The sequence below is a fragment of the Carettochelys insculpta genome, chromosome 19 (genome assembly GCF_033958435.1).
Source record: "Carettochelys insculpta isolate YL-2023 chromosome 19, ASM3395843v1, whole genome shotgun sequence".
Lineage (NCBI taxonomy): Eukaryota > Metazoa > Chordata > Testudines > Carettochelyidae > Carettochelys > Carettochelys insculpta.
The window spans coordinates 616,738-644,209 of record NC_134155.1 but is presented as its reverse complement, the minus strand read 5'-3'; the positions used below and the strand labels follow the sequence as shown (position 1 = coordinate 644,209).

The following is a 27,472-nucleotide window of genomic DNA, read 5'->3' as shown; positions in this document are numbered from 1 at the left end:
AACATCACAGGGTATCAACATAAGAGTGATGCTCACTTGCAGAGGACCAGGGTGGTGGAAAGAAACCAGTGAGAAAGTGACAATACCTGCCCTGTTGCCCCAAGTATATGCTTTCCTACTGTTGTTCTCATGTTGAAATGCTTCCAAACCAGTGCACAAGCATGCAGTATCCTGATAGTGTGCTATGCAGCTCTGGTTCACTGCTCTGACCCCAGCAACCTGCTTAAATACAGTAACCTCACTTTTTGGTTACTGCTGGCAGAGGTGATTCCCAACACACTCCCATTCCCAAATTTTCCCAAAACGTTGTGCTCCGTTATGATCAGCCTTCTTCTGGAGCATTCATAGATCTACTGAATTTATTTTGTGCCTTTACAGAGATAAAAACACACTACACTTTACTAATTTAACTGGGGATAAATCCATCCTTCCTCTTACAACACTGAGTTTATTTTATTTTATTTTTTTTACAATAAACCAAGTTTACTAAGGAGAGGATTATAGCTTAAGTGATACCAAGTTCTGTAGAAGAAATGAAGATAGAAAGCTTAAACAAAAGTAGAAATACACTTCCCATTGGCTAAGACATAAATTATTAGTCTTTGAAGATTGTTTCAAGGTCCTTACCAATTTTCATCAGCCCCTTTGGTCTGTCTCAACTTGCTACAGAAGCCACAGCTGTAGCATCTGTCCAGAGATGGGCGCTAAGGAGACCTTTCCTAAAACTTTATTAGCTTCTTAAACTTACTATTTTGTCTCCAGGGTCAGGATGACCTTAGGTAGTTCTTCCTATCTTTCCTTCTGATCCCCATGCTGATTTGGAAATGGGGTGTCACTCCTTGTTTAGTTCTATTGGCAACAGGTAGGCAACTGCCTGCCTTCTTTTCTGGGAGGGAACATGTTAAGTGTTCATATTTCCTCAAATTGTGTAGCTGCATACACTTCACAGTAACAGTAATCACGAATTTATTGGCTTTGAGAAAAGACCTTATTTGATGCACTTTTGTAATATAAGAATATTGTTGTCTGCGTCACTTACTTGCAGTTCAGATACCCCAGGTTTATAGACTTTATCTGCCTACTGAGATGTCAATGCCATAGAATCATAGAATGCTAGGTCTGGAAGGGACCTTGAGAGATCATAGAGTCTAGCACCCTGCCCTCATGGCAGGACCAAGTACTGTCTAGATCATCCCTGATAGACATCTGTCTAACCTGTTCTTAAATATCTCCAGAGATGGAGATTCCACAACCTACCTAGACAATTTATTCCAGTGTTTGACCACCGTGACAGTTAGGAACTTTTTCCTAGTGTCCAACCTAAACCTCCCTTGCTGCAGTTTAAGCCCATTGCTTCTTGCTCTATCCTCAGAGGCCAAGAACAACAAGGTTTTTTCCCTCCTTATGACACCCTTTTTAGATACCTGAAAACTACTGTCATGTCCCCCCTCAATCTTTTTTCCAAACTAAACAAGCCCAGTTCTTTTAGCCTTTCTTCATAGGTCATGTTCTCTAGACCTTTGATCATTCTTGTTGCTCTTTTCTGGACCCTCTCTAGTTTCTCCACATCTTTTTTGGACCTCGGTGCCCAGAACTGGACACAATACTCCAGCTGAGGCCTAACCAGGTCAGAGTAGAGCGGAAGAATGACTTCTCATGTCTTGTTCACAACACACCTGTTAATGCATCCCAGAATCATGTTTGCTTTTTTTGCAGCAGCATCACACTGTTGACTCACATTTAATTTGTGGTCCACTATAACCCGTAGATCCCTTTCTGCCATACTGCTTCCTAGACAGTCACTTCCCATTCTGTGTGTGTGAAGCTGATTGTTTCTTCTTACGTGCAACACTTTGCATTTGTCTTTATTAAACTTCATCCTGTTTACCTCAGATCACTTCTCCAAGTTGTCCAGATCATTTTGAATTTTAAACCTATCCTCCAAAGCAGTTGCAACCCCTCCTAGCTTGGTATCATCTGCAAACTTAAGTGTACTTTCTGTGCCTATATCTAAATTGTTGATGAATATATTGAACAGAACCCAGTCCCAAAACAGACCCTTGCAGAACCCCACTTGTTATGCCTTTCCAGCAGGTTTGAGAACCGTTGATAGCTACTCTCTGAGTACGGTTATCCTGCCAGTTTTGCACCCACCTTATAGTAGCCCCATCTAAGTTGTATTTGCCTAGTTTATTCATAAGAATGTCATGTGAGACCATATCAAATACCTTACTTAAGTCTAGGTATACCACATCTACCACTTCTTCCTTATCCACAAGGCTCATTATCCTATCAAAGAAAGCTATCAGATTGGTTTGACATGATTTGTTTTTTACAAATCCATGCTGGCTGTTCCCTATCACCTTGCCATCTTCCAAGTGTTTGCAGATTATTTCCTTAGTTACTTGTTCCATTATCTATCTTGGCACAAAAGTTAAACTGACTGGTCTGTAGTTTCCTGTGTTGTTCTTATTCTCCTTTTTATAGATGGGCACTATATTTGCCTTTTGTCAGTCTTCTGGAATCTCTCCTGTCTCCCATAATTTTCCAAAGATGATAGCTAATGGCTCAGATACCTCCTCTGTCAGCTCCTTGAGTATTCTAGGATGCATTTCATCAGGCCCTGGTGCCTTGCAGACATCTAACTTTTCTGAGTGATTTTTAACTTGCTCTTATTTTATCTTCCAAACCTACCCCTTTCCCAGTAGCATTCACTGTTAGGCATTCCTTCTTCAGATGTCTCAGTGAAGACCGAAACAAAAGTTGTTAAGCATCTCTGCCATTTCCAAGTTTCCCTTTACTGTTTCTTCCTTCTCATTGAGCAGTGGGCCTACGCTATCCTTGGTCTTCCTCTTGCTTCTAATGTATGTATAAAATTCTTCTTGTTTCCCTTTATGCCTGTAGCTAATTTGAGCTCATTTTGTGCTTTTGGAGTTCTAATCTTGCCCCTGCATTTCTGCATTTGCCTATATTCATCCTTTGTAATTTGTCCTACTTTCCATTTTTTATGAGACTTTTTTATTTTGAGATCATGCAAGATCTCTTGGTTAAGCCAAAGCAGTCTTTTGCCATATTTTCTATCTTTCATATGCAGTGGAATAGCTTGCTTTTGGGCCCTTAATAATGTCCCTTTGAAAAACTGTCAATTCTCCTCAGTTGGCTTTTTTCCCCCTCAGTCTTGCTTCCCACCAAAATCTGCCTTCCTGAAATCCATTGTATCTATTTTGCTGTTCTCCCTTCTACCTTTCCTTAAAATTGTGAACTCTGATTTCATGATCACCTTCACCCAAGGTGCCTTCCACTTTCAGATTCTCAATCAGTTCCTTCTTATTTGTGAAAATCAAATCTAGGGCTGCTTCCCCACAGTAGCTTTTTCAACCTTCTGAAATAAAAAGTTGTCGCCAATGCAGTCCAAGAACTTACTGGATAGTCTGTGTTGCTGTGTTAGTTTCCCAACATATGTCTGGATAGTTGAAGTCCCCCATTGCCACCAAATCCTGGGCCCTGGATGATTTTGTTAGTTGTTTAAAAAAAAGCCTCTTCCACCTGGTTAGGTGGCCTGTAGGAGACTCCTAGCAGGACATCACCCTTGTTTTTTTTACCCCTTTTAGCTTAACCCAGAGACTCTCAACACATCCATTTCCTATGTCCATCTCCCCCTCAGTCCAAGTGTGTACATTTTTAATATATAAGGCAACACCTCCTTCCTTTTCCCTGTCTATCCTTCCTGAAAAAGCTGTACCCTTCCATACCAACATTCCAATCATGTGCATTATCCCACCAAGTTTCTGTGGTGCCAACAATGTCATGGTGATATTTATTTATGAACACTTCCAGTTCTTCTTGCTTATTACCCATACTTCTTGCATTTTTATATAGACATCTAAGATATTGATTTGATCTTGCCTCCTAGTTTTGCTCTGACATCCTTTTTCTCTGCCATTGTAGCCTGTGCTCCCTCCCATTTCCGACCCATCTCCCAGGTCTGTATCTTCTCTACTTGCCTGTGGGCTTTGCTCCCCTGTCCCTGTCGAACCTAGTTTCAAGCCCTCCTCTCTAGGTTAGCCAGTCTGTGTTGAAATAGGGTCTTCTCTCTCCTTGAAAGGTGAACACCATCTCTACCTAGCAGTCCTTCCTGGAATAGCATCCTGTGGTCAAGGAAGCTAAAGCCTTCCTTGCAACACCATTTTCGTAACCAGACATTCACCTCCAGGATGCACCTGTGTCTGCCTGGGCCCCTACCTTTGACAGGAAGGATTGAAGAGAATACCACCTGTGCCCCAAACTCCTTCACCTGCACTCCCAGAGCTGTGTAGTCACTCTTGATCCACTCAGTGTCACACCTCGCAGTGTCATTAGTGCCCACATGGATGAGTAGCATGGGGTAGTAGTCAGAGGGCCGGATGATCCTTGACAATACCTCCCTAATGTCTCGGATACGGGCCCCTGGCAGGCAGCATATCACCTGAGATAAAATGTCAGGGTGACAGATGGGCGCTTCTGTCCCCCTCAGAAGAGAACTGCCGACTACCACCACTCTACATTTCCTCCTCACAGTGGTGGCAGCTGACCTCCCAGCCTTGGGGGTATGAGGCTTCTCCTCTGCTGTATGGAGTGATTCCTTGTCTCCTGTATCAAGTACAGCATAAGGGTTTCCTAGTACCACGGTGGGAGGGTTCAGAGCAGGGGTGGAGCACTGCCTGCTACCAGAAGTAACCAGCTGTCAGTGTCCATCCTGAGCTATCTCCTCCTCCACCAGTGGTGTGTCTGCAGTCCTGTGTGCTGGGACAGCTACCTCAGCTGTCTCCACATGAATACTCTCCAGGAATTGTTCATGGATTCGGATACTCCTCAATGTAGCCACCTCCTCCTGTAGCTCTGCCACCTGCTGCCTGAGAGATTCCGCCAGCAGGCACCTTTCACATTGGATGGTCCTCCCAGCCTGGATATCATGCCATGCTGTCTTCTCTCCTCCATGATACTTTTGTTTGCCTTTTGTGCAGATTGGATCTTAGGACTGGAAGGGACTTGGAGAGAACATTTTTAGTCCAGTTTCCTGCACATGTGGCAGGACTGAGTACGCTAGCCTCTCCCTAATGTGAGTGTTCCCAATCCACGAACACCTGTAGCTTGGACTCTGGCTGAGGAGGAGGAAGAGGAAGTGGCTCTATGCACTGCTGCCCCCTTCTTCCAGCTGTGGGAATGGCAATGCAGCGATATGCTTGTCTGGAAGCTTTCCTGCTATGGGCATTGGGAATGATGCCTGGGAACAGTGGGGGCATGGAGCCATGTGTGCCCTTGCGAGCACAATGCCAGGGAAGCATCCCATCCCCAGCACCCTCCATGGCCTGGGGAATTCTTTAATCTGGCATACTAATGTGTTTCTAAGTGTTGCCAGATTAAAGGGTCAAGTATATTATACCTGACAGGCTAAGTTCACTTTAAGCTGTGTTGCTGTCTATTCAGCACTGTGCAGATGCTCAAGGAACCCATCCAGGGACCTGCTGTGACTGAAGGAGGCCCGCACCTAGCTTAGCGTCCAAATTACTGTGGGTGGGGAGGGAGACAGCCTGAAGTTTAGTGCTGGACCAGACATGCTGATGTGCCTCTTCCCCCAGGCCCAGCTCCAATCCAGTGCCAAACAAAAGTGCTGCAGCTTGGGTGGCTATTCCCCAGCCATGGCCCAAACCTGGCCTTGGACCTAGGAGTCCCAGTCCCAGCTCTAACCTGACTAATTTAGCCTGCCACCCCACCCAAGGAGCTACCACAGTGAAGAGGGGTGTGTTCTTCCTCCGCCTCCGCCTCCTCCTTCTCTCCCCCTTCCCGCCCCCGCCTGCCCAGCCCAGATGCTGCTGCAGCTGCTGTGAGGAGAAAGCTGGGGGTGCTCCCTTGGCCCAAGGTTGCAGGCCCTAAAGCCACTGTGTTCTGTACCAGCCCTTTCTGGCATGGGAGGTGGCTCTACATGCTCCTGCTCCTTTCCCCCTTGTAGGAGCTGCACAATGTGAGTGCGAGAAAGTTCTGTCCCCATAGCTTCTGTTGGTTGGGAATTGCAGCCAGCAGGAGCTGTGGGGAGCAATGCCTGCAGGTGAGCAGGGTGGGAACTCCTGTTCCTCTCCACCACTAAACAGGAGCTGCCCCATGCTTCAGTCCCCTGCCTGAGCTCCCTCTGCTCTCCAACTTCCTTTCTAGGCCTCAAACCTCAATGTTGAGCCCCCTTCTGTACCTTAACTCCTGTCCAGTCCCCACTCTCCCACCCCAGCCTCATGCCTTGAGCCTGCTCCCACACTCCAAACCCTTTGTCTCCAGCTTGGAGCCCCCTTCTTCACCCCAAACACCTCACCTCAGCTAAAGTTCTCATCTCCCTGAACCCGCTCACTCTCTCTAAATCCCTTGATCCCCACACACCACAGATCATGTGCAGCATGAACTTTATGGGCACCAATATTGAGGTGATATGTTGCATCTCATCTCTATATTGGTGAACATAACATTCATTCCTCACATAGACATAAAAAATTAGAGGGAACATTGTCCAATCTTAACTGCCCTTTCTGCAATTTAAGACCAGTGTTCTTGTTCTGTCCTCAGAGATTAAGGAAACCTTTTTTTAATTCCTCTGCCTTGTAATAGTCTCTTATGTATTTGGAAATTATTATTTACCCTCTGTCTTGTCTTCTCCAGACTAAGAGAACCCATTTTTATATCTCCCCTCGTAGCTGATGTTTTCTGGACTTTTAATTTTTTTTGTTGCTATTTTCAGGTCTTTATCCAATTTGTCCAATTTGCTATTCAGAATTGGACAAAATACTCCAGCTGAGGTCTAGTCAGCATGGGATAAGCAGAAGAATTTTGTCTTGTTTATAGCACACTTACTAATAAATCCCACAGTGATGTTTGTTTGCTTTTTTGCATCAGCTGTGCTCTAACTCATGTTTAGCTTGTGATACCATTGCTCCCCAGATCTTTCTGCAGTGCTTCTTGGTAGACAGTAATTTGCCATTTTGAATGTGTGCAACTGATTGCTCCTTCCTAAGTGCAGTACTTTGCATTTTTCTCCTTACTGAATTTCACCTTGTTCACTTCTCCAGTTCACCTGGGTCATTTTGAATTCAGTCTTATCCCCCAAAACACTTACAATCCCTCCCAGCTTGGTATCGTCCTCAGACTCTAGTAAGTGCATTCTGTAGGTAGACTTTTACTGTCTTAGGTTTGGCAAGCAGCGCAAAGACAATATTAAGAATATCATTCTAGCACATATTCATAGATTTTTGTATACACCATGTACATACTCCACAAAACAATATTGATTAGTAAGTTGTTAGTTTTCCCATTATCTTACATGCCTCCTTTTATACAGAGATTGACAACTGTTAGGGTAATGAGTCAGGCCTGACAGAGTAGTGAATTACAAATGAGCTTCTGCATCACATGCAAATAGGAAGAAGGCTTTGAATGCCGTCTTTTTTTTTTTTCTTCAAAACAGGCAAAACAGTGAAGAACTAAAAATTGGTGAAACACTTTGCTATCCTTAGTTTTCCACAAAAGCAATGGTTGTATTTGTTGCTAGTATGTTTCCTAATAGAAAATGAGGTGATGACTGAGATGTTGAGGACAGGCATCCTTAATGTTCTTTGTTAGGATGTGGTCCATATGGTGTGAAAGTTTAAGAATCATAGTATAAAATGTTTACCTGCAGCAGCTTGTAGATCCTGCTGTGACCAAAGTGTGGTGAATGCATTCAGACATTTTCTGCACCCTGGTAGATTGGGGTGGGGTGTAGCTGAGCGTGAAATAGGTGGAAATCATAGCCTTCAATGGATTAATATTAGGAAGTAGCACTGGTTGTACTATGGAGCCATGAATATTAGAGCAGACTCATGTTTTAAATAGTAGAAGATAAGTGGTTTTGATATTTCATTTTCAGTTTGTGTATCAGGTTGTACAGTTCAGGTGTTGCTAGTGAACTCTCTCCCCATCACATACTAAGCTGCTGTTTTGGGAAATACAGAACCCATGGTAGTTTTTAATCATTAATGATGATCCTGTTATCCACCATTGTGGTGGTAAAGTTTAGGTAGAAAAGGCCTTAGAAGCTGTCAGCCTACATTTAAAATCAGGTGTTCCCTTGATCCCCTGTACTACACTTCTAGCCCGTATGCATTTAATCAGTGTGTTGGCATCTCACACAGTGTGACAAAGTGGGGTGCATGAGGATTTCATGCCTGTGGTTAGATAGCATGCATTTTCTGATGCGCTGTTCCCTGCAGTTTCCCTAGGTTTCACTAGGCAGCATTAGTGCATAGTGATAATATGAGCTCACCTTTGTTCCCTGGGAAACGGAACAAAGAGGGTACATGGGGCTTGGCCAGTTTCAGTTAAAACTGGGAATTGGAAGGCAGTTAGCCCCAACTTTGTCTTGTTCCCCCAGCACAGGCTGAGGCCCCAGGCTTGGCGGGTGCCCCCACAGGGCCTTCTCTCCCCAAAATGGATTGGACTGTTTCTGGTTGCTGTACTATGCTGTGTCCCTGTCGACTAACAAACCTTCTGTTCTACCTGCTGAGTGAGAGTCACTCCTCATTGTGGATTGGGTGCAGAGCTTGGAAACCCCATATCACACAGTGATGAACAATCCGAGTCACAATAATTCTGCAAATACAGGTCATGGGGATCTGTATTTCAGGTTAGGTGCCTTGTCTGTATCAAGCAATGTTTGAGTCAGTATAAAATGGATGTTAAAAACTCGTTTCTTGCTTCTACTGTTCCCAAAATGCAGCAAAGTGCCGTCATTTGTGAGAATGCTGGCCCCAGAGGGAGCCCTGAACATACATGAGAAAGCATGGAATGCTTATCCCTACTGCAGGACTGGTGAGTACTGGGGAAGGTCTGCCATGGAAATGACAGAGTGGGGGGAAAACATGGCAGGGAAGTTTTTTTTTTTTGTTTTTGTTTTTTTGTTTTTTTTTGTTTTTTTTTAATTTGGCTTCTACCTGCAGGTACTGTGTACTGGCACCTCTGCACCCTCAGCCGTGGAATTGGCTGGCACGGCAGAAGCTGAATACCAGTACCTCTTTGTTGTGGTGTGTGGTTGGTTGGTGTTTTTTTTTTTTTTTTAAATAAACAAAAAACCACTCATAGTCCATAACTCTTCCTGTGACTCAGGAAAAATGAGACTGTTATTGCTAGGGGGCAGTTATAAGATATGTCCCTGCCTGAAGTTGACAGTCCAGAGCTTCTGCTAACATACAAGGAGCCCTAAGAAGCCTGAGGATTGTTTAGGGACAGGTTATGAGTAGGAACAGAAGTAATGGATGTAACTCCAATACTGCAGATATGGAGAAATGGACTCAGTAGAGACCAAAACCCAGTGTGATTAGTGTGTGAAAAGTCATTCAAGTAGCTTTGCAGCAAACTCATGACAAACTGATACATTCTAGTGCAATGAAAGTACTCTGATGCAGACATTAGGAAGAGATGGAACAAGAAAGGAGTTTTTCTTAATGGAGTTTGAATGGAACAGCACTTTCATAGTCTTAATGAACCCTCCAATAGTAAGGATAAATCAAAGGTAGTGAAGATGGCACTGACGTTACAAGTGGTGTGTTGCCATTAGAGCAGCAGGTTTCATGGGTCTTCCTGGAAAATCAATAGCATTCTGTCGACATCACTGTAAACCTTGTTCCTTGAATTTATCTAGCTCTTTCTTAAATTCTGTTATAGTCCTATCCTTCACAGTCTCCTCTGGCAAGGAGTTCCACAGTTTAACTATGTGCTGAGTGAAGAAGAACTTTGTTTTATTAGTTTTAAACCTGCTATCCATTAATTTAATTTGGTGTCCTCTAGTTCTTGTATTATGGGCACAAGTAAATAACTTCTCCTTATTCACCCTCTCCACACCTGTCATAATTTTATATAGCTCTATCATGTCCCTCCTCAGTCTCCTCTTTTCTAAACTGAAAATTCCCAATCCTTTTAGCCTTTCTTCATAAGTGACCTGTTCCAAGCCCCCAGTCATTTTAGTTGCCCTTTTCTGAACTTTTTCTAGTGCCAGGATATCTTTTTTAAGGTGAGGAGACCACATCTGTACACAGTATTCAAGATGTGGCATACCATAGATTTATATAGAGGCAGTAAGATACTCCTTGTCTTATTTTCAATCCCTTTTTTAATAATACCTAACATCCTTTTTGACTGCCTCTGCACACTGTGTGGATGTTTTCAAGGAACTATCCACGATAACTCCAAGATCTCTCTCCTGATAGTTATAGCTAAATTAGCCCCCATCATATTTTAAGTATAGTTGGGGTTATTTTTTCCAATGTGCATTACCTTACACTTATCCACATTAAATTATTTACCATTTTGTTGTCCAATCACTCAGTTTGAGATCTTCTTGAAGTTCTTCAGTCTACCTTTGTCTTGACTATCTTGAACAGTTTAGTGTCATCTGCAAACTTTGCCACCTCACTGCTCACCCACTTCTCCAGATGATTTATGAATAAATTGAACAGGATTGGTACCGTTTATGTCTACCCTTTGTTTCCTGTCTTTTAACCAGTTCTCAATCCATGAAAGGACCTTCCCTCTTATCCCATGACAACTCTATTTACATAAGAGCCTTTGATGAGGTACCTTGTCAAAGGCTTTCTGGAAATCTAAGTATACTATATCCACTGGATCTCCCCTGTCTGCATGTTTGTTAACCCCTTCAAAGAACTCTAACAGATTAGTACGATGTGATTTTTTTCCCTCTGCAGAAACCATGTTGATTTTTGCCCATCAAATTATGTTCTTCTATGTGCCTGACAATGTTATTCTTTACTATTGTTTCAACTAGTTTGCCCGGAACTGACATTAAACTTACTGGTCTGTAATTGCCAGGGTCACCTCTAGCGCCCTTTTTAAATATTGGTGTCACATTAGCTATCTTCTAGTCATTAGGTATGGAAGCTGATCCCAAGGACAGGTTACAAACCAGTGTTAATAGTTTTGCAATTTACCATTTGAGTTCTTTCAGAATCCTTGGATGAATGCCATCTGGTCCCAGTGACTTGTTAATCTAAGTTTATCTATTTGTTCCAAAACATCCTCTAATGACGCTTCAATCCAGGAGAGTTCCTCAGTTTCATTTCCCACAAAAAACAGTGCAGGTTTGGGAATCTCCCCAACATCCTCAGCTGTGAAGACTGAAGCAAAGAAATCATTTAGTCTCTCCACAATGGCTTTATCGTCCTTGATTGCTCCTTTTGTATTTGTATCGTCTAGGGGACCCACAGGTTTTTTTAGCAGGCTTCCTGCTTCTAAAGTATTTAAAAAACATTATTACTTTTTGAGCTTTTGTCTAGCTGTTCCTCAATCTATTTTAGCTTTCCTTATTACAGTTTTACACTTAATTTTCTAGTGTTTATGTTCCTTTCTATTTACCTCACTAGGATTTGCCTTCCACCTTTTGAAAGATGCCTTTTTATCCCTCGCTGCTTGTTTTACATGGGTGTTAACCCATGGTGGCTCTTTTCAGTCTCTTAGGATGTCTTTAATTTGGGGTATGCATTTAAGTTGGGCCTCTATTATAGTGCCTTTGAGAAGCTTCCGTGCAGCTTGCAGGGTTTTTGTTCTAGTCACTCTGGCTTTTAATTTCTGTTTAACTAAGCTCTTCATTTTTGCATGATTCCTCCTTTTGAAATTAAATGCCAGAGTGTTGGGCTGCTGAGGTGTTCTTTCCACCACAGGAATATTAAATGTTATTACAGTATGATCACTATTCCCAAGTGCTCCTGTAATAGTGACCTCGTGGACCAGATCCTGCGCTCCACTCAGTACTAAATCAAGAATTGCCCCTCCCCTTGTGGGTTCCCGTACCAGCTGCTTCAAGAAGCAGTCATTAATGGCATCGAGAAATCTTATTTCTGCATCTCGTCCTGATGTGACATGTTACCCAGTCAAAATGGGAATAATTGAAATCCCTCATTACTATTGAGTGTTTTATTTTGGTAGCCTCTCTAATCTCCCTTAGCAGTTCAACATCACTATCACTGTCCTGATCAGGCTGTCAATAATATATCCCTACTGCTATATTCTTAGTAGAGCTTGGAATTACTATTCATAGTGATTCTAGGGAACATTTTGATTCATTTAAAATTCTTATTTCATTTGATTCTACGTTATCTTTCACATACAGTGCCGCTCCGCCACCCACACGGCCCATTCTATCATTCTGATATAGTTTATATCCTGGTATGATTGTCTTCATTCCACCAGGTTTCCATGATGCCTATTATGTCAATTTCCTCCTTTAATACAAGGTACTCTATTTCACCCATCTTATTAGTCAGACTTGAAGCATTTGTGTAGAAGCATTTTAAAGATTTGCCTCTGCTTATTGTCTTCCCATCCCAGATGTATTAGATTCTTTTATACGTGATTGTTTGTCTAATCTAGCCCATTGTTTATGTCCCCTCCTCTCTTTTTTACTAAAGCGTAGAGTATCTCTATCAATAGATTCTCCTCTAAGAGGAGTTGCTGTCCGGTCCATGTGCTCCTCTGCACCGATTGGCTTTCCCCCATCTCTTTGTTTAAAAACTGCTCTACAACCTTTTTAATGTTTAGTGCCAGCAGTCTGGATCCCCTTTGATTTAGGTGGAGCCCATCCTTCCTGTATAGGCTCCCACTCTCCCAAAAGTGTCCCCAGTTCCTAACAAATCTAAACCCCTCCTCCATACACCATTGTCTTATCCACGCATTGAGACTCTGAAGTTCTGCTTGCCTACTTGGCCCTGCGCATGGAACAGGAAGCATGTCTGAGAATGCTACCTTAGAGGTCCTTTCCTAGCAACCTAAATTTGGCCTCCAGGATGTCCCTCGTACCCTTTCCTATGTCGTTGGTACCAACATGTACCACGATCACTGGCTCCTCCCTAGCACTACACGTTAGTCTATCTAGATGCCTCAAGAGATTCACAACCTTCGCACCAGGCAGGCAAGTCACCATACTGTCCTCCCAGTCATTGCAAACCCAGCTATCTATGTTTCTCACAGTTGAATCACCCACTACTAATGCCTGCCTTTTCCTAACAACTGGTGTTCCCTACACCAGAGAGGCATCCTCAGTGCGAGAGGATACTGTAACATCCTTTGGAAGGAGGGTCCCAACTATGGGATGGTTTCCCTGAGCTTCCAATGGCTGCTCTCTTCCCCTGAGCCTTTCATCCTCTTTAAGAGCACTGGGGCTCTCAGACTGGAGACGGAACAGTGCTACAGTGTCCCGGAAAGCCTCGTCCACATACCTCTCTGCCTCCCTGAGCTCCTTCAGTTCAGCCACCCTGGTCTTCAAAGCCCGAACTTGGTCTCTGAGGGTCAGGAGCTCCTTGCAACGAGTGCGCACACATGCCACCCACCCACCCACAGGGCAGGTAGCCAGACAAGTTACACTCAGTGCAATAAACAGGATATCCCCCACTCTGCTGCTGGGCTTCTGCCTGCATTTTCTCTATTGAATAATCTGAATATAAATGGGGTTTTTATTTAAAGGCTTGCGATATATGTTATATGTCAGAAGGAAATTACACCCTCTAAGCTCCCTTCTCTAAGCTCCCCTCTCAAAACTGTCTTCTGTTTGCAATCACCTGTTCGCAAGCTCCCTTGTTGCTCTCTAGCAGGGTTTATCAAGCTCTGGCCTTCCTGATAGCCCCGCCCTCTGGCTACAGCTCAACCAATGAGCAGAGAGTTTTAGATTTCAGTCTCAACTATGACTCTCAGCTTCCAACTGCCACTGTGAGCACACAGACTTTCAAACAAACACACAGCTCAGCACTCAAAAACCTCCAAACAGACAGACAAACACAAGCCCAGAGCCCCCAAACACAAAACGCGCGCACATTCCAGACAGCCACTTACCTCAAAGTGCCAGAAATCGCCCCTCCTTCTCCAGGAGAGCCCCTCTCACAACTCACTCCTGTTTGTAATTGCCTGTTCACAAGTGTTCTCTGTATGTGTGGTTGTGCAGCTATTCATGAGAGAGTCAAATGCTGCCCACCTGATTAGCAGAGAGCCTGCAGAGATAAGCTTTTGTTTCAACTGGTGGTGCACATTTGTACATGCCTCTGTGCATAAAAATTTATTCTGCACAGGGATTGAAAAATTCTGCACATGTATGGAAAAGATTAGAGGAAACATTGGGTGTCATGAAATTAAATGAGTATGTGTCAGTTTTAAATCAAACACAGGGATTATTTAACACACTGCACAGTCATCCTGTGGAATTCTTTTCCAGAGGACTTTATGGCTACGTCTACACGTGCAGCCAACATCAAAATAGCTTATTTCGATGTAGCAACATCGAAATAGGCTATTTCGATGAATAACGTCTACACGTCCTCCAGGGCTGGCAACGTCGATGTTCAGCTTCGACGTTGCGCGGCACCACATCGAAATAGGCGCAGCGAGGGAACGTCTACACGCCAAAGTAGCACACATCGAAATAAGGGTGCCAGGCACAGCTGCAGACAGGGTCACAGGGCGGACTCAACAGCAAGCCGCTCCCTTAAAGGGCCCCTCCCAGACACAGTTGCACTAAACAACACAAGATACACAGAGCTGACAACTGGTTGCAGACCCTGTGCCTGCAGCATAGATCCCCAGCTGCCGCAGAAGCAGCCAGAAGCCCTGGGCTAAGGGCTGCTGCCCACGGTGACCATAGAGCCCTGCAGGGGCTGGAGAGAGAGCATCTCTCAACCCCCCAGCTGATGGCCGCCATGGAGGACCCAGCAATTTCGACGTTGCGGGACGCGGATCGTCTACACGGTCCCTACTTCGACGTTGAACATCGAAGTAGGGCGCTATTCCTATCTCCTCATGAGGTTAGCGACTTCGACGTCTCGCCGCCTAACGTCAAAGTTAACTTCAAAATAGCGCCCGACGCGTGTAGACACGACGGGCGCTATTTCGAAGTTGGTGCCGCTACTTTGAAGTAGCGTGCACGTGTAGACGCAGCTTATGAGGGCCAGGATTATAACAGGGTTCAAAAAAGAGCTAGGCATGTTCACGGATAACAGATCCATCAGTGGCTATTTGCCAGGATGGGCAGGGATGGTGTCACTACACTCTGTCTGATGGTGGAAATGGGTGACAGGGAATGGATCACTTGATGATTACCTGTTCTGTTCGTTCCCTTGGGGGTACCTGGCACTGGCCATTGTCAGAATACAGGATACTGAGCTAAATGGACCTTTGGTCTGACCTAGTGTGGCCATTCTTGTGTTAAGGCCACACCTGTGACTGGCCTATGCCAGTTGACATCCCCCACCCTGTTTTGTGAAGACCCAGAATCTGGGCTCTAGTCAAAGCCTGAAGATCTTCACTGCAGTTAAATAGCTCCATAGCTCAGGTCAGCTGAACAGGCCAGCTGCAAGCATTTGATGCAGTGTTGGTATACTGATACTTCCCTACTTGGTGGTTGGGCCACTTTACATATTCATAAATATTGAAAACAAATTTAAAAGGACACTATGATAAAAATGCTTTTTAGAAAAATGTCTTCACTTACTAATAAGATTGTTTTGAGTATCCCATTTTTTATCTTAAGCTTATTTTTTCACATTATGTTGTTTACTTTTTTGCCACAGGTTGTACCTCCCCAGTCAAGTACCCTCAGGACCTGACCAGTCTCAGATGAGGGAATTTTCCTGACATGGGGAGATCAGTGGTGTCCTTCCCCCTGTTACTGGCCCACTTGGCTCAGCTGCTGGCCTTCCTGATTACTCTCTCTTCCGTGGGCCCAGCGAGGATCTGGGACACAGCAGAACCCCTGCTGGGCTCCTGGCCCACCCAATTGCAAGCCTCCAGCCCCAGCCAGGCTTTTTGAAACATGGAGGTATACACATCTGGTAGAACTGGAAGGGACCTTGAGGTCAAGTCCAGTCCCCTGCACTCACAGCAGGACCCATCATCATCCCTGACAGACTTTTTTTTATCTAACTTGCCCCAGACCCTTGAAAGGCTCCCTCAAGGATTGAGCTCCCAACCCTGGGTTTACACGGCCAGTGCTCTAACCACTGAGCTCATCATCTCCACCCCACCTGCAGATCAGCTGCCATCCTGGCCAGGATCCTAACCTCCAAGCCTCCTTTGGGACTCTGTTCAGGAACATCCAGACCTTGGATATTGCTGGACCAGAGTGTACTGGTTTTGAGAGGGTCAACCAGTAGTTTGTTTGTAGTATTATGGCTTATTGTATTAACACTTCATCTCAGGAAAGATCAGGTCAAGTACTTAGTTCACAAGTGAACTGACATATGTGGCTGCCTTCTAGTCTCTGAAAGTATATGCAGCATAAAATACTGAACAGTTTAGTTCAGAGTAATAAGATCGACAAGCTTATAGGGCTTGGAGATTAGGACTGAAGTGGATTCAGTTGTGAAAACGAAAGGAACTCCTGCCCATGCTATCGTATCTCAAGTTGGTGCTAGTTCCTTACTTTCCCAAGCGTTAGGTTCACTTACAAAGCTATGCCAAAGAAAGAGCCTATTTAAGTTTAGGTAACACAATATTTTTAGTCAGAACTACAGTTGTAATAATAGGGAAGTATTCAAAAGTTAGAAAATGACAGAATTAAGATTGCCTGTGATTCTGCCCCCTTTTGTACACTCAAGGTGATACTGATCACACATTATTTTTGAGAAGATTGCTGTCTTTCAGTGCCTAATATGGGAAATATCTGGAGTTTGTCTTTTTGCCACTTGCTTGTTTACTACAGAAATTGGAAGGTTTTCTAGAGAAAGAAGTTTGGGTATTCAGAAAGAGGATAGCTCTGTGGCTAAGGCTCTGTACTGACACTCAAAGCACCTGTGTTCTCTCCTTGGTTCTCCCAAAGACATGCTCTTTGATGTTGGATATCTTGTTGCCAAAAAATTTCAGGAGAGTCAACTAATTGTATATTCTTCATTTTCTACATGTCACTGAGACACCTGTAGCCCAGTTTCCAGATGTACTTAGAACTTCCAGCTCCAACTGAAGTCAATAGAGCTATAGGTCCCTCAGAAAATTTTGGTACTGCCTGTGTGAAGATGGGCATTCAAATTTAATGGGGATGTTTTTAAAAAGAAAAAAAAAATTTCCCCAATGTGTAAAATGCAGATGCTGTTCTGGGGGAGTTATGAATCTCTGTTCACTAACATTATCTAATATGGTGATGGGGTTTACTTTGGCAGTGCGAACAGCGGGTGTTGTGGAAAGCTGGGATAGCTTCTGTTTCTAACTCTGCCAGCTCTAAGGTGTTTGATTTGAAACCTGCTATTGTTTCAGGACTGAATACTGACAATTTGGGTGTGAGCTGAAATGTAATTTTGGAGGAAAGAATTAAGCATTGGTATAGTCTGAATTGATGAAGCCTCACAAAAGTATAAAAGCTGTTTGCAGCTGGTCTCATTCTGTAACTTACTGCTTACAGCACTCTTTACTGAGGCAGTGATAGCAACCTGCAGCCCACATTGCGTTCCAGAGTAATCTGATTGCGAGCAGAGACATTTTCCTGATGTTGACTGTCTGCATGCAGGTGCATGTGCGTGTTGTCCCCCCACCACTGCCCCCCAGGTCCCAATCAACATCAGCAAAATGTCTCTCAGCCCTCAATCAGATTACTTTGGACTGCATGCGGGCTGCACATTGCCCACCACTGGTCTAAGTCCTAGCAGAGTAGAGGAGTATGAGGGAATAGGAAGTATGGGCCTGTGAATAAGAGGCTAGACTAGGATTTGAGGCCTGGGTGCAATTCCCAGCCCTGCCATAGACTTAATCTTTGTGCCCCCTTCCGTACCTGTGTAGTGTGGATGATTTTTCCTTCACTATAGTGTTGTGGGATTAAATATGGTAAGGTGCTCAGTGATTGTGGTGATGAAAGTGATAGAAAATCTTATAAATACATGCAGTTTATCAGACAGATGTTACCACATGATGTGTGTGTGAGCAGATATAACGCACATGCAGTTATAATTCTAAATGTCTGTGCTAAATATGGCAACTTATTGGTTAGACCAGTTACTTACAATACATGCTTAGGCTTGTGTATTAAACACTCCCCCAACTGTCTTGTGTCCTTATTGTCCCTTTAAAAATAGTAGTGGTTTGACTAAATGTTCTCTTTAATGGAGACCTTGTGAATCAGATTTTACAGCTTTGTTCTCACTCAGTGAAAACAGTTATTTTTATAATGGACATAGTAACAGACCCTGAGGGCTCAATATAGGATAGACTATGGCCGTTACAAGATCCTCAGTATTTTTTTCTCTGATGAATAATTGAGTTTTGCTATCCAAGGAGTCTGATTACCATGAGCGGGAGAGATGCAGAGGGCAAAGAGTCCAGTTACCACATGCAGGAGTGATAAGGTCTGCACTGGCTTAACATGCAGCATTCGTTCAGTTACAGAACTGGACAAAAGTTCTTGTTTGCAATTTGAAGAATGATGGGTAAGAATGCAATCAGCTGATCAAACTTATTCCATTTTTTCATCCAGCTGGATGAAATTCCAGGAGTACACAGTGGCAGCACATAATAAGAAGTGTTGTGGATTTTGCCCTGTTTGAGAATTTCCAGAAGGTTTTGAGTTGGGTGGAAAAAGTTTGTCTAAAATAGACTAGATACTGACAGGGTAAATGGATTTCTTCCTTCAAATGAAACTAGCAAATGCCTACGAGCATACTCCAGAATTATCCTCTGGTTGCTCATATTGGGTGGAGGTGATTGCAACTATAACTTTTCTTTCTCATTAATATATTGTATCTCTTTCTTTTCATGTGTTGGTTTCTTGGAGCAGTTATTACAGTAAGTATTGCTTTTATTAGTGATCTGTTGTACTTGGAAGTGTATGTAAATCTACCTGGAACAAGACACTTTGTGTCTGTGTAGGGAAGTCTGAGTTGAGATGGTAGAGTTGTGACTTTCTCAGTGGGCTAATTACATGGATGGGGGCGTCTCAACATCACCTCACAAACTAATATATTAAATGACACAGGTGACTACTGCAGTGGCATTTGACTTTGCATGTTTTGGAACAAATCATTATAGCATATAGATAGAACAAACATAGAGCAAGTTAATCCAGTTCTTCTGCCTTTGGGCAACATGATCCGATGAATAATCTGCCTTCTGAATTCCTTAACTACTTTTATGTATCCAGTGCTTCAGTAGTTTTTACTCACCACACCTCTTTCAAGGTGATGTAGTGGCTCCTCTTTTCCAGTCATATCAGTAGTTGCTTGAAACTGACATCTCTTGCTCACTAGAGGAGAGAAATTCAGGTGGCTATGGTAAAAACTTTGAACACTGGTCTGTCTTGTTTTAGTGCTTACACGTGCAAACTAAGGTGTGTGTTTCCCTGGACAGTTTGAACACAGTTCTGGATCTATGTTCTGTGTCTGAAAAGCCAATTTATGTCCTAATTCTTCCATAAATGTGATCTACTCAAAGCTGTACTTGGCAGCGTCTCTTACTTCTGTTAAACAGGCTTTCTCCCTTGGGTCTTCATTCTTTTCTTTTAAAAAATACCCTTTAAATGAAATAAGTAACAAGCTCCAATGCTCTGGGTATCAGACTAACGTGTCTTGTATAGACAACTAGTGCTTTTACCTAATCTGTATCTGGCAACCACTGATGTGTGCTTTCCAAAATGTATATGCAAATAGAAATCCCATTGCCACCACGTCCAAATGCTTGTTTGGGAATAGCTGTTTAACTTTGATGCTATACATCAGTCAGTCACCAATAAGGTCATGTTAGTCTCTTGGGTCTCAGCAAGTAACCCAAAATTTTTCTTTATGGCAGAACGAGTATATGAAAGATGATTTTCTGATAAAAATTGAAACTTGGCATAAACCAGACCTTGGGATGCAAGAGAATGTAAGTATTTTCAGTGAGGAACTTTGTGGCATTGGATGACTAGGTCTGTCACTTGTCCTTTTTTTTTTTTTAAAATTCAGTGTTGTTCTCTTCGTATTCCTGGTATTAACATGCCTCGTGTCAGGCTAATGGGGAGACTGCCTTCTGTGGGTGGGAATGGATGCTTTTATAAAAAGCTTTGGTGTTCAAATCTGTCTCTGGTCTCCATTCTAACTGAAAATGGGAATGACTTATAGATGGTTTGAATTACAAATCTGGTTCCCACTTCTGCAGGTTCATAAACTAGAGCCAGAAGTATGGAAGAATGTAGAAGCAGTTTATATAGACATTGCAGATCGGAACCAAGTGCTCTCCAAGGTATGGTGGGGGAGTGGCAAAGTATTTCATGTGGTGGCACTAGTATTAGAAAACATATTCATTTCTGAAAAATTCCATGGCTGTGCAGATAATCAGACAAGGAGTAAAGCGGTAAGGAGAGTCTTTTTCTTTACTGGAGGTGTGGTCGCTGGGAGGGGCAATACTGAGAGTGCTTGTTGAAGGCAGACTGCAAAGAAGAGGGCGGATGGCCTCCTCTCCCCGCCTCCCCCTGCAAAACACAGTTCCCATTAAGCAGTCCAGTCTTTGGTTTCCATTCAGACAGACAAGTGTAATATAGCCAGGGTTATGAAAAACCTCCCAAATGCAGCGTCTGTTGTCTGGCTGAACCATGGATCTTGCAGGACCAGTGTGTCCCAATGCTAGGAGGAGGAAAAGGGGCAAGCCAGACCAGTGGCTGGAGCCCAGGGCAGGCCAGTCACACTGGTCTGGTGGCAAGGGGTTGGGGGGCAGCAGCCAGGGAGCCTGGGCCAGGAGCAGCAGCAGCAGGGAGCAGTGGCCCAGGCTGGTAAACTGGCAGCCCAGGTTCACAGCAGCTCGTTGCAGGGGCCAGGCGGGAAGCCACGGCCCTGGGAACCTGGGACTCGGGCTGTGTGCCACCCAGGGATGGCAGCTCATCACAGGCCAGGTGTGGGGCCATGGCCAGGGCCCGCACAAAGCTGCAGAAGCTGTGGCTGGGGCCAGGCAGGAAGCTGCAGCCTGGGGAGGCTGGGCAGTGGTGGGTGGGGCAGCAGCTGGGGAGCCTGTCAGTGATGAGGGAGGAGAGAGAGGGACGGGAAATGGCAGTGAGAGCGGGCAGGGGAGTCTGGGGGCAGGATCAGAATTGACCACCCTGGTCTGGCAAAATCCCTCCCCTGGGACCACTTAGATTCCCAGGGTGCCATATGAGGGAGGTTGAACCTGTATTTCTAAAGTTCTACCAAGCCCAAAAGACTACACATTACCTATCAAGTCAAAAAATATTTCAGATCTTACAAAAGTACATGCTTTATAGCCCATACTTATTAACTACATCTAAGATTTTTTTAAAAAGAAAAAGGTACTGTGGTTAAAATTACTATATGTACAGTATGAATAAAGTTGTTTAGTCAGTTTCATAGCAGAAATTATGCTGCTGATGTTTTTTTAAAAAAGTCCCTCTAGAATCAGTTCAATAGCCAATACCATATAGACAGTCTGTTAGTGCAGTTTGTTCAAATTCTTATGACTTTCTTTTCCTGACAGTTTTAAGCCCGAGGTGATGAACCTTTTTGGGTCAGGGGCCACTCACCCAGGAAAAAATCAGTTGGGGCAACCCAAAAATAAGAAGCACAAACCCCTGCCCTCCACTGATGTGGCCCCTGACTGAGACACCTCATTCCCCTCATGCTACAGCTTTACTGGTGGGGGGGAGGGGAAGAGGGGCTTGAGGTTCAGTGCTTCCTTTAGGCCAGATTGATTCTTCTGAGGGTCTGGGGCGGGACCAAAACCAAAGGGTCCAGGTTCAGTGTGGGGTCTGGTGGGAAGGGGGGTGCAGGAACAGACTAGGAGTCCAGTATGTGGCCTGTGGTCTGGACAGGTGGTAGGGTAGGAGTGGGCTGTGAGTGGATTGGGGGAGTCTGAGCAGGAGGGAGGGTACAGGAGTGGACTAGATGTGGGAAGTGGGGCAAGAGGGAGGATGCCGGCAGTGGTGGTGGTTTAGGTGGGTGGGTTCTGTATGTGAGGGAGATGGTGGGGAGGGTGCACTTACATGGTACAGCTCCCCAGGTGCACATGTGACTCTGCACCCACTACTGCTTCCAGGCATGGCCCCCTGCTGCTTTTTTTGGCCAACGGGAACAGCCAGGGAAACTCCCTTCAGGCAGCACTTCCCTGCATTGCCCTTTCCCCATTCGGGGCGGGAGGGAGAGCATCAATACCAGTATGCACAGCACTTTCTTCCCTGACCAGGCAGAGCTTATGGGCACAATTCAGCCCCTTCTTGCCTGGCCCTGGCCCACAAGGATTGGGGCTGCTCATCCTGCAGCAAGGTGCTGGCATTAGTGCTCCAGCTTCACAGGGGGTGGTGCTGAAGCTGTAGCACCAGACCTGGGTCCCTGCTGTAGTGGGGCTGAGCCTTGTGGGCTGGATCCAGATAAGCTGTAGACTGCCCAGTCCTGTCTTAAGTAGGTAAGAATCAGTATAGAAAGTTCCTTTTACAGCTGAAATTCAACTGATAAGCCTCTTGGAAGCAAATAATCACAGCTGGAATTCCTTGGGTGGAGAATAGGGAAGGAACTTTGTTGCTTTGAAATAAATCTCTACTTTCCAGATAGACACCAATAACTAGTTGTATTTATAAGTATATGTCAATTGACAAACAGTACATATAAACTTCAGAGAAATACAATGATATTATTACACTACTAGTTCTACCTATATGTTAATATCTCCTTTTGGTCTCTGAATCAATAGACGAGAACGGAAGTTTAGCATCTGTAAGCTAATCCTAACATTTTGAACACCTAACAACGTACAGTGAACTCATATCTTGCATTCTATTATGTGGCACACTCAAATAACTGGTGTTTTAACTATAAGTAAATTTTAGTTATGTTTTCCATATGTATAGTATAGTGAAAGTAAACAAATACAGCAAATGTACACTGTAAACTTACAGTATACTACTACTGTTAATAAAGTACTCTGCATACTTTTTTGTTTCTTAATATCTAATATTTTTTTCTTAGTGTCATGCATTGCTAGGTATACCTCTCTGTTATCCAGAATATTTGAATACCCAGCAACCCCCAAGTCCTGGGGCTGCCAGATATGAAAGAGTTTACTATATTGGTAAACACAAGCCAATACAACTAGTACCTACTTCCAATTATCTAATAACAGGGGCTTCCATACCATGGATTCCAGTCTATATAAGATTACTTTACTATCCGTGTACAAGAGCGAGCCATGTTTACCATTTCAGTGCTCTTCTATAATGTGTCCTTGTGGGTTGTTTTTAGGTTACACAGTCTTCTGGCTCAGCATAGCAAGTGACCTGAAACAATTTGTGGAGAATGGCAGAGCCTTTTATGCACAATTTTGATGTAATTCTTGGTTTTTGTAGTCTGTGCCTAGATATTGAACAGTGAGAATAGTAGAAATGCCTAGTTAAGTGGTGTTCATCTGTAAATAGCATTGTAGTTGGCCATAGTTCTTTGTGTAGCAAGGACTGACATTGTCCTTGACTTGAAGAGCTTGGATTTTAAAGCAGCACACAATAGTTGAGGACAGGCGAGCCTGGAAGAAGTTCACAAAATAAGTTTAGGGAATTGGTTGGCTGGTGTTTATATGCCTCGCTTTCACGTTTTTCAATATCTCTTTTTAAAGGGAATTAGGTTGTTTTTGTTTCACTCAAACAAATCCAGTAGTCTGAAATGGACACACTACAGGTTGAACCTCTCTCGTCTGGCACCCTCAGGCCATGACTGCTGCTGTAAGAGAGAATTTGCCGGACCACAGGAAGTCAGGATTGTTTTGGAGCATTACGAACACTTCCACCGCTTTACTGGGCTCTCAAAAGACAGTTAGGGGTAAGTTACAGCTAAAAAACACCACAGAACACTGAGAGCCAGGACTGGTGGGTATAAACAAACTTGCCTACACCCATGATAAGGGGTTTCCCAGTTAACTAAAATCATGCCGGATTATGGCTGTTGCTGGATTAGAGAGGTTCAGCCTGTATTCAGACCTTTAGGACAAATCTCCATGAGCTCTACCTTAGTGGTTTGTCTAGTCACTAGAACCCTTCCATGGAATTATAGCTTGTAAGTACATAATACTGATACGTAGATACATTTACTGTTACCATATGCAAAACAAATTCATACTTCCTGTGTACCTTCCCATGCAGGTCCCAGAAATGACTTATCACTCCCAAGGAGTGAAATTACATATTCAAAGCATTCTTGGAACAGGTGTTTGAGACACATTAATCTGGGTATTTTAAACTGAGTGACCTTGAGCGAGAAAAGAGGACTGCATGAGTCTGAGGTAGTTGTGTAGAGAGGACAGGGACTGTACTTAACGTTGTTATCCATGTATTCTGTCCACCACCCCGCACTCTCCAAAAAAAAAGTTGGACTGCAAAGGGTTCCAAACTAGCCCAAATACTGTTGGTAGCTAGTGATTGGTTTTACAGCTCTGATGTCAGAGGGTAAAATTAAGTTCACATTTTTCAAAATGTTTAAATTTCCATTATTTTCCCTTCTCTGACTTGCCTTCTAATGGTATACACCATATGTAAATATGGTGTATCAAATAAGTGCAGAAAGGCAAGAATCCACATCCATATACAGTGCTTATCACTAGGTTTCCTTAGTTTTAAGGGAGGATAACACCACTTTAACTGCTCTCATTGATTGTAGAAATAAGGAAACTCAGTACGGGTTGAACCTCTTGTCAGATGAGCATACCATACAACATCCATGGTCCTGCGTGAGTTTAGTTAGCTGGCTGTCCACTTATCATGGGTGTGGCCAAGTTTCCTGTGGTCCTGTAATGTTTGTTTATAGCCACCAGACCTGTCTCTGTGTTCTCTGCTGTTGTTTAGCTCTAGTTTACACCTGCATGTCTTCTAAAAGCCCAGTGAGCAGTGAAAGTGTTTGGTAATACTGCTAAACAATATTGACCTCCCATGAGCCAGCAAATTCTCTCATTTGGCACAAGTCAAGTTCTGAGTGTGCTGGACTAGAGGTTCAACCTGTATATGAATCCATAAACAATGGTTTATCCCAATATCAAGCCTAACACTACTAATGCTGATTAAATCTAATGTACTATGGTTCCAGCACTGTTTATGACATGGTATTCAGCAAACAATAGAATAAAAAATAACTGCAGTTTTTACTGTCAGGAAGACTGTAAATAAGTTGTATTTTAAACCATTTACATTCTTGTTCTACCTTTTAACTTAAATGCACAGACATAACTTTTGTATTTCATGATCATGTAATTAATTCCCTATTGTATGAAGAGTTAGTCACTGTAGTAACTTAAGTTGCAGTTCTGCAATGAAAAGTGGGTTTCCCATTTAGTGTATTAATCCTTTCAAGTAAAACTTGCTTAACTGGAGTAAAGAGAGGGGTGCTTTTTAAATCTTTATTTAGCCTGGTTTCAGAATGCACCTGAAGTTTCATTGTAGGTTGTGTTTTATTTCTAGTAATAGTGACTACTAAACTCACATTTTAGTACTATTTAGTTCTTGGGGTTACATTGGTTTAAATCAGCATACAGTGTGGATCTCTGACTGGAATTGAACTAGTTTTTTGCTTCAGAACAAGTCAGCTTGCTCTCCCAGGCTGCACTGACTCTGCAGTGATGCCAGGAGTATAGGCTTTTTTGGTCAACAAGATATGTAGCTGTTACTTGTAATATGCACAAAGATCAAGTCTGAGTAAGAAGGGGACACATCTTAATCCTCTTCTGCCCTTAAATCCACTCAAAATCTGAATTTTCTGGCTTTTTGAGATTCAAATGTCATTGTGAGCATTGCCAACCCAAGTGTTCAAAATCATTAATTGATTCTCTCCCCCGCACCCCTCCCCAGCAAAAACGAAGAAAAAGTACTGGACTAAAAACAATACATTTGGGGTTAGTTTCTAAATTCATCTCTGGGCTGAGCAATAAAGAACTTAAATCCCAAAGCATTTTTTGGAAGATTGGCCTTGAAAATAAGTATTTAAACAAAGTGTCTTCAGTCTTCTCTATGATGCAGGGAAATACAGGAGTGCAGTCTGAAATGAGTATTTGTATAGCACTGAATATTGGGGCTTAGAAATACACAAGGTATCTCTGCCTCGGAGTGCATTGTGCATTATTTCTTACAAGAATTGTGTTCTAGTCACCTCCCAATACAGGTAGTAATGTGAACTATCTTGAAAAGTTTACAAACTGGTAACACAGTACCAGTGGATTTCATGGGGGTAATAAAGGTAACATCACTTTTATAATACTCTATTCTGCTAGGGCCTAACGTATGGCATAGGGGAGTAAAATTTATTTATTTTTATTTTTCCTTGGCCGCTTTCTTAAAGGCTTCATGAAAATGTGGGTCTTGAGAAGGACATAGAGGAGAGGTTAGTGTCTAGAATAATTATCTGTTTCTTATGGCTGAACATGTTTGTATTTACAACAGGATTACAAACAGGAAGAAGACCCAGCAAAATTTAAATCTGTCAAGACTGGACGTGGTCCTCTGGGCCCCAACTGGAAGGTGTGGATCACAGACTTCAGCACATAATCTGTTTTTGTGACAGTATTGTGATTGTCAGGGTGGGCCAGGTGTGTGGGGAGCTTGGGGTGGCAATTTGTGTAAATAAGGGAAGGGGTGTTAACTTCATCTGTGACAGTTGCTTGTATATGTGTACTAACGGGTGGCCTACTAGCTCAGAAAGTCCTGTCCCTGAAAAAGCTTCCTACAAAGTTTCCCATCTCAATGAGTCACGTGAATATCTTTGTGTCTTTGCAGAAAGAGCTGGGGAAACAGACAGATTGTCCGTACATGTGTGCTTACAAATTGGTAACAGTCAAGTTCAAGTGGTGGGGTCTGCAAAATAAAGTGGAGAATTTTATACAGAAGGTAAGTGAACCTGGTCAGTACTGGGTATACAGTGGTGCTAGACCAACACTGAGAAGGACTGTTCATCTGCTCTCCCACTCTGAGGCCCTGCCCACTCGTGGTCTCTTCTGTCTGGGGCCCCATCCATTAATCAGCCCTCTATCCCTCTTTATACTTCCTGTCACTCCTCTCCACCCTCTTTCCCCTGTGTGTGTTGTGGGGGAGGCACCTTGAATTGGAGCAGTGGTAGAGTGACATTCTGAGCTCCCAAGACAGGTGACTTGTGCAGGAATTCCAAGGGGGGCACCAGCAGTGTGCCACTGCTGCACCCCTTTCCTCTCCCATGCCCTTCCTCCTCCTGACCCTGCTCTGCTCATGCCCCACATCTTCCTGCAGAAGTGCCGTGCTGCTTCCAGTGAGAAGTCCTGTGGCACTTTATGCTCCAATAAATCTGTTACTTTATAAGCTTTCGTGGGCAAAGACTCTCTTCATCAGATGCCACAGGATTTCTCAGGTTTTTTTGTTTTTGTTTTTTTTCGGATACAGACGAACACAGCTACACCTCTGATATACTGCTTCCAGTGAGTGCAGGGCAGTCCTCCTCCCTTGGAGCAGCGTGGCCTGAGCATAGTG

At 43.6% G+C, this 27,472-nt stretch overlaps 1 protein-coding gene across 1 annotated transcript in view; it reads left to right on the top strand.

The window, feature by feature from the left end:
- The window catches only part of PITPNA (phosphatidylinositol transfer protein alpha), a 57,997-nt gene that overhangs the window by 13,872 nt on the left and 16,653 nt on the right, over window positions 1-27,472 (top strand). Inside the window, exons 4-9 of the mRNA XM_075013660.1 lie at window positions 8,774-8,865; window positions 18,806-18,813; window positions 19,813-19,887; window positions 20,161-20,244; window positions 26,417-26,494; window positions 26,750-26,860. Of these exons, the coding sequence (XP_074869761.1) occupies window positions 8,774-8,865; window positions 18,806-18,813; window positions 19,813-19,887; window positions 20,161-20,244; window positions 26,417-26,494; window positions 26,750-26,860 (448 nt within the window). The remainder of the gene's footprint in view (window positions 1-8,773; window positions 8,866-18,805; window positions 18,814-19,812; window positions 19,888-20,160; window positions 20,245-26,416; window positions 26,495-26,749; window positions 26,861-27,472) is intronic.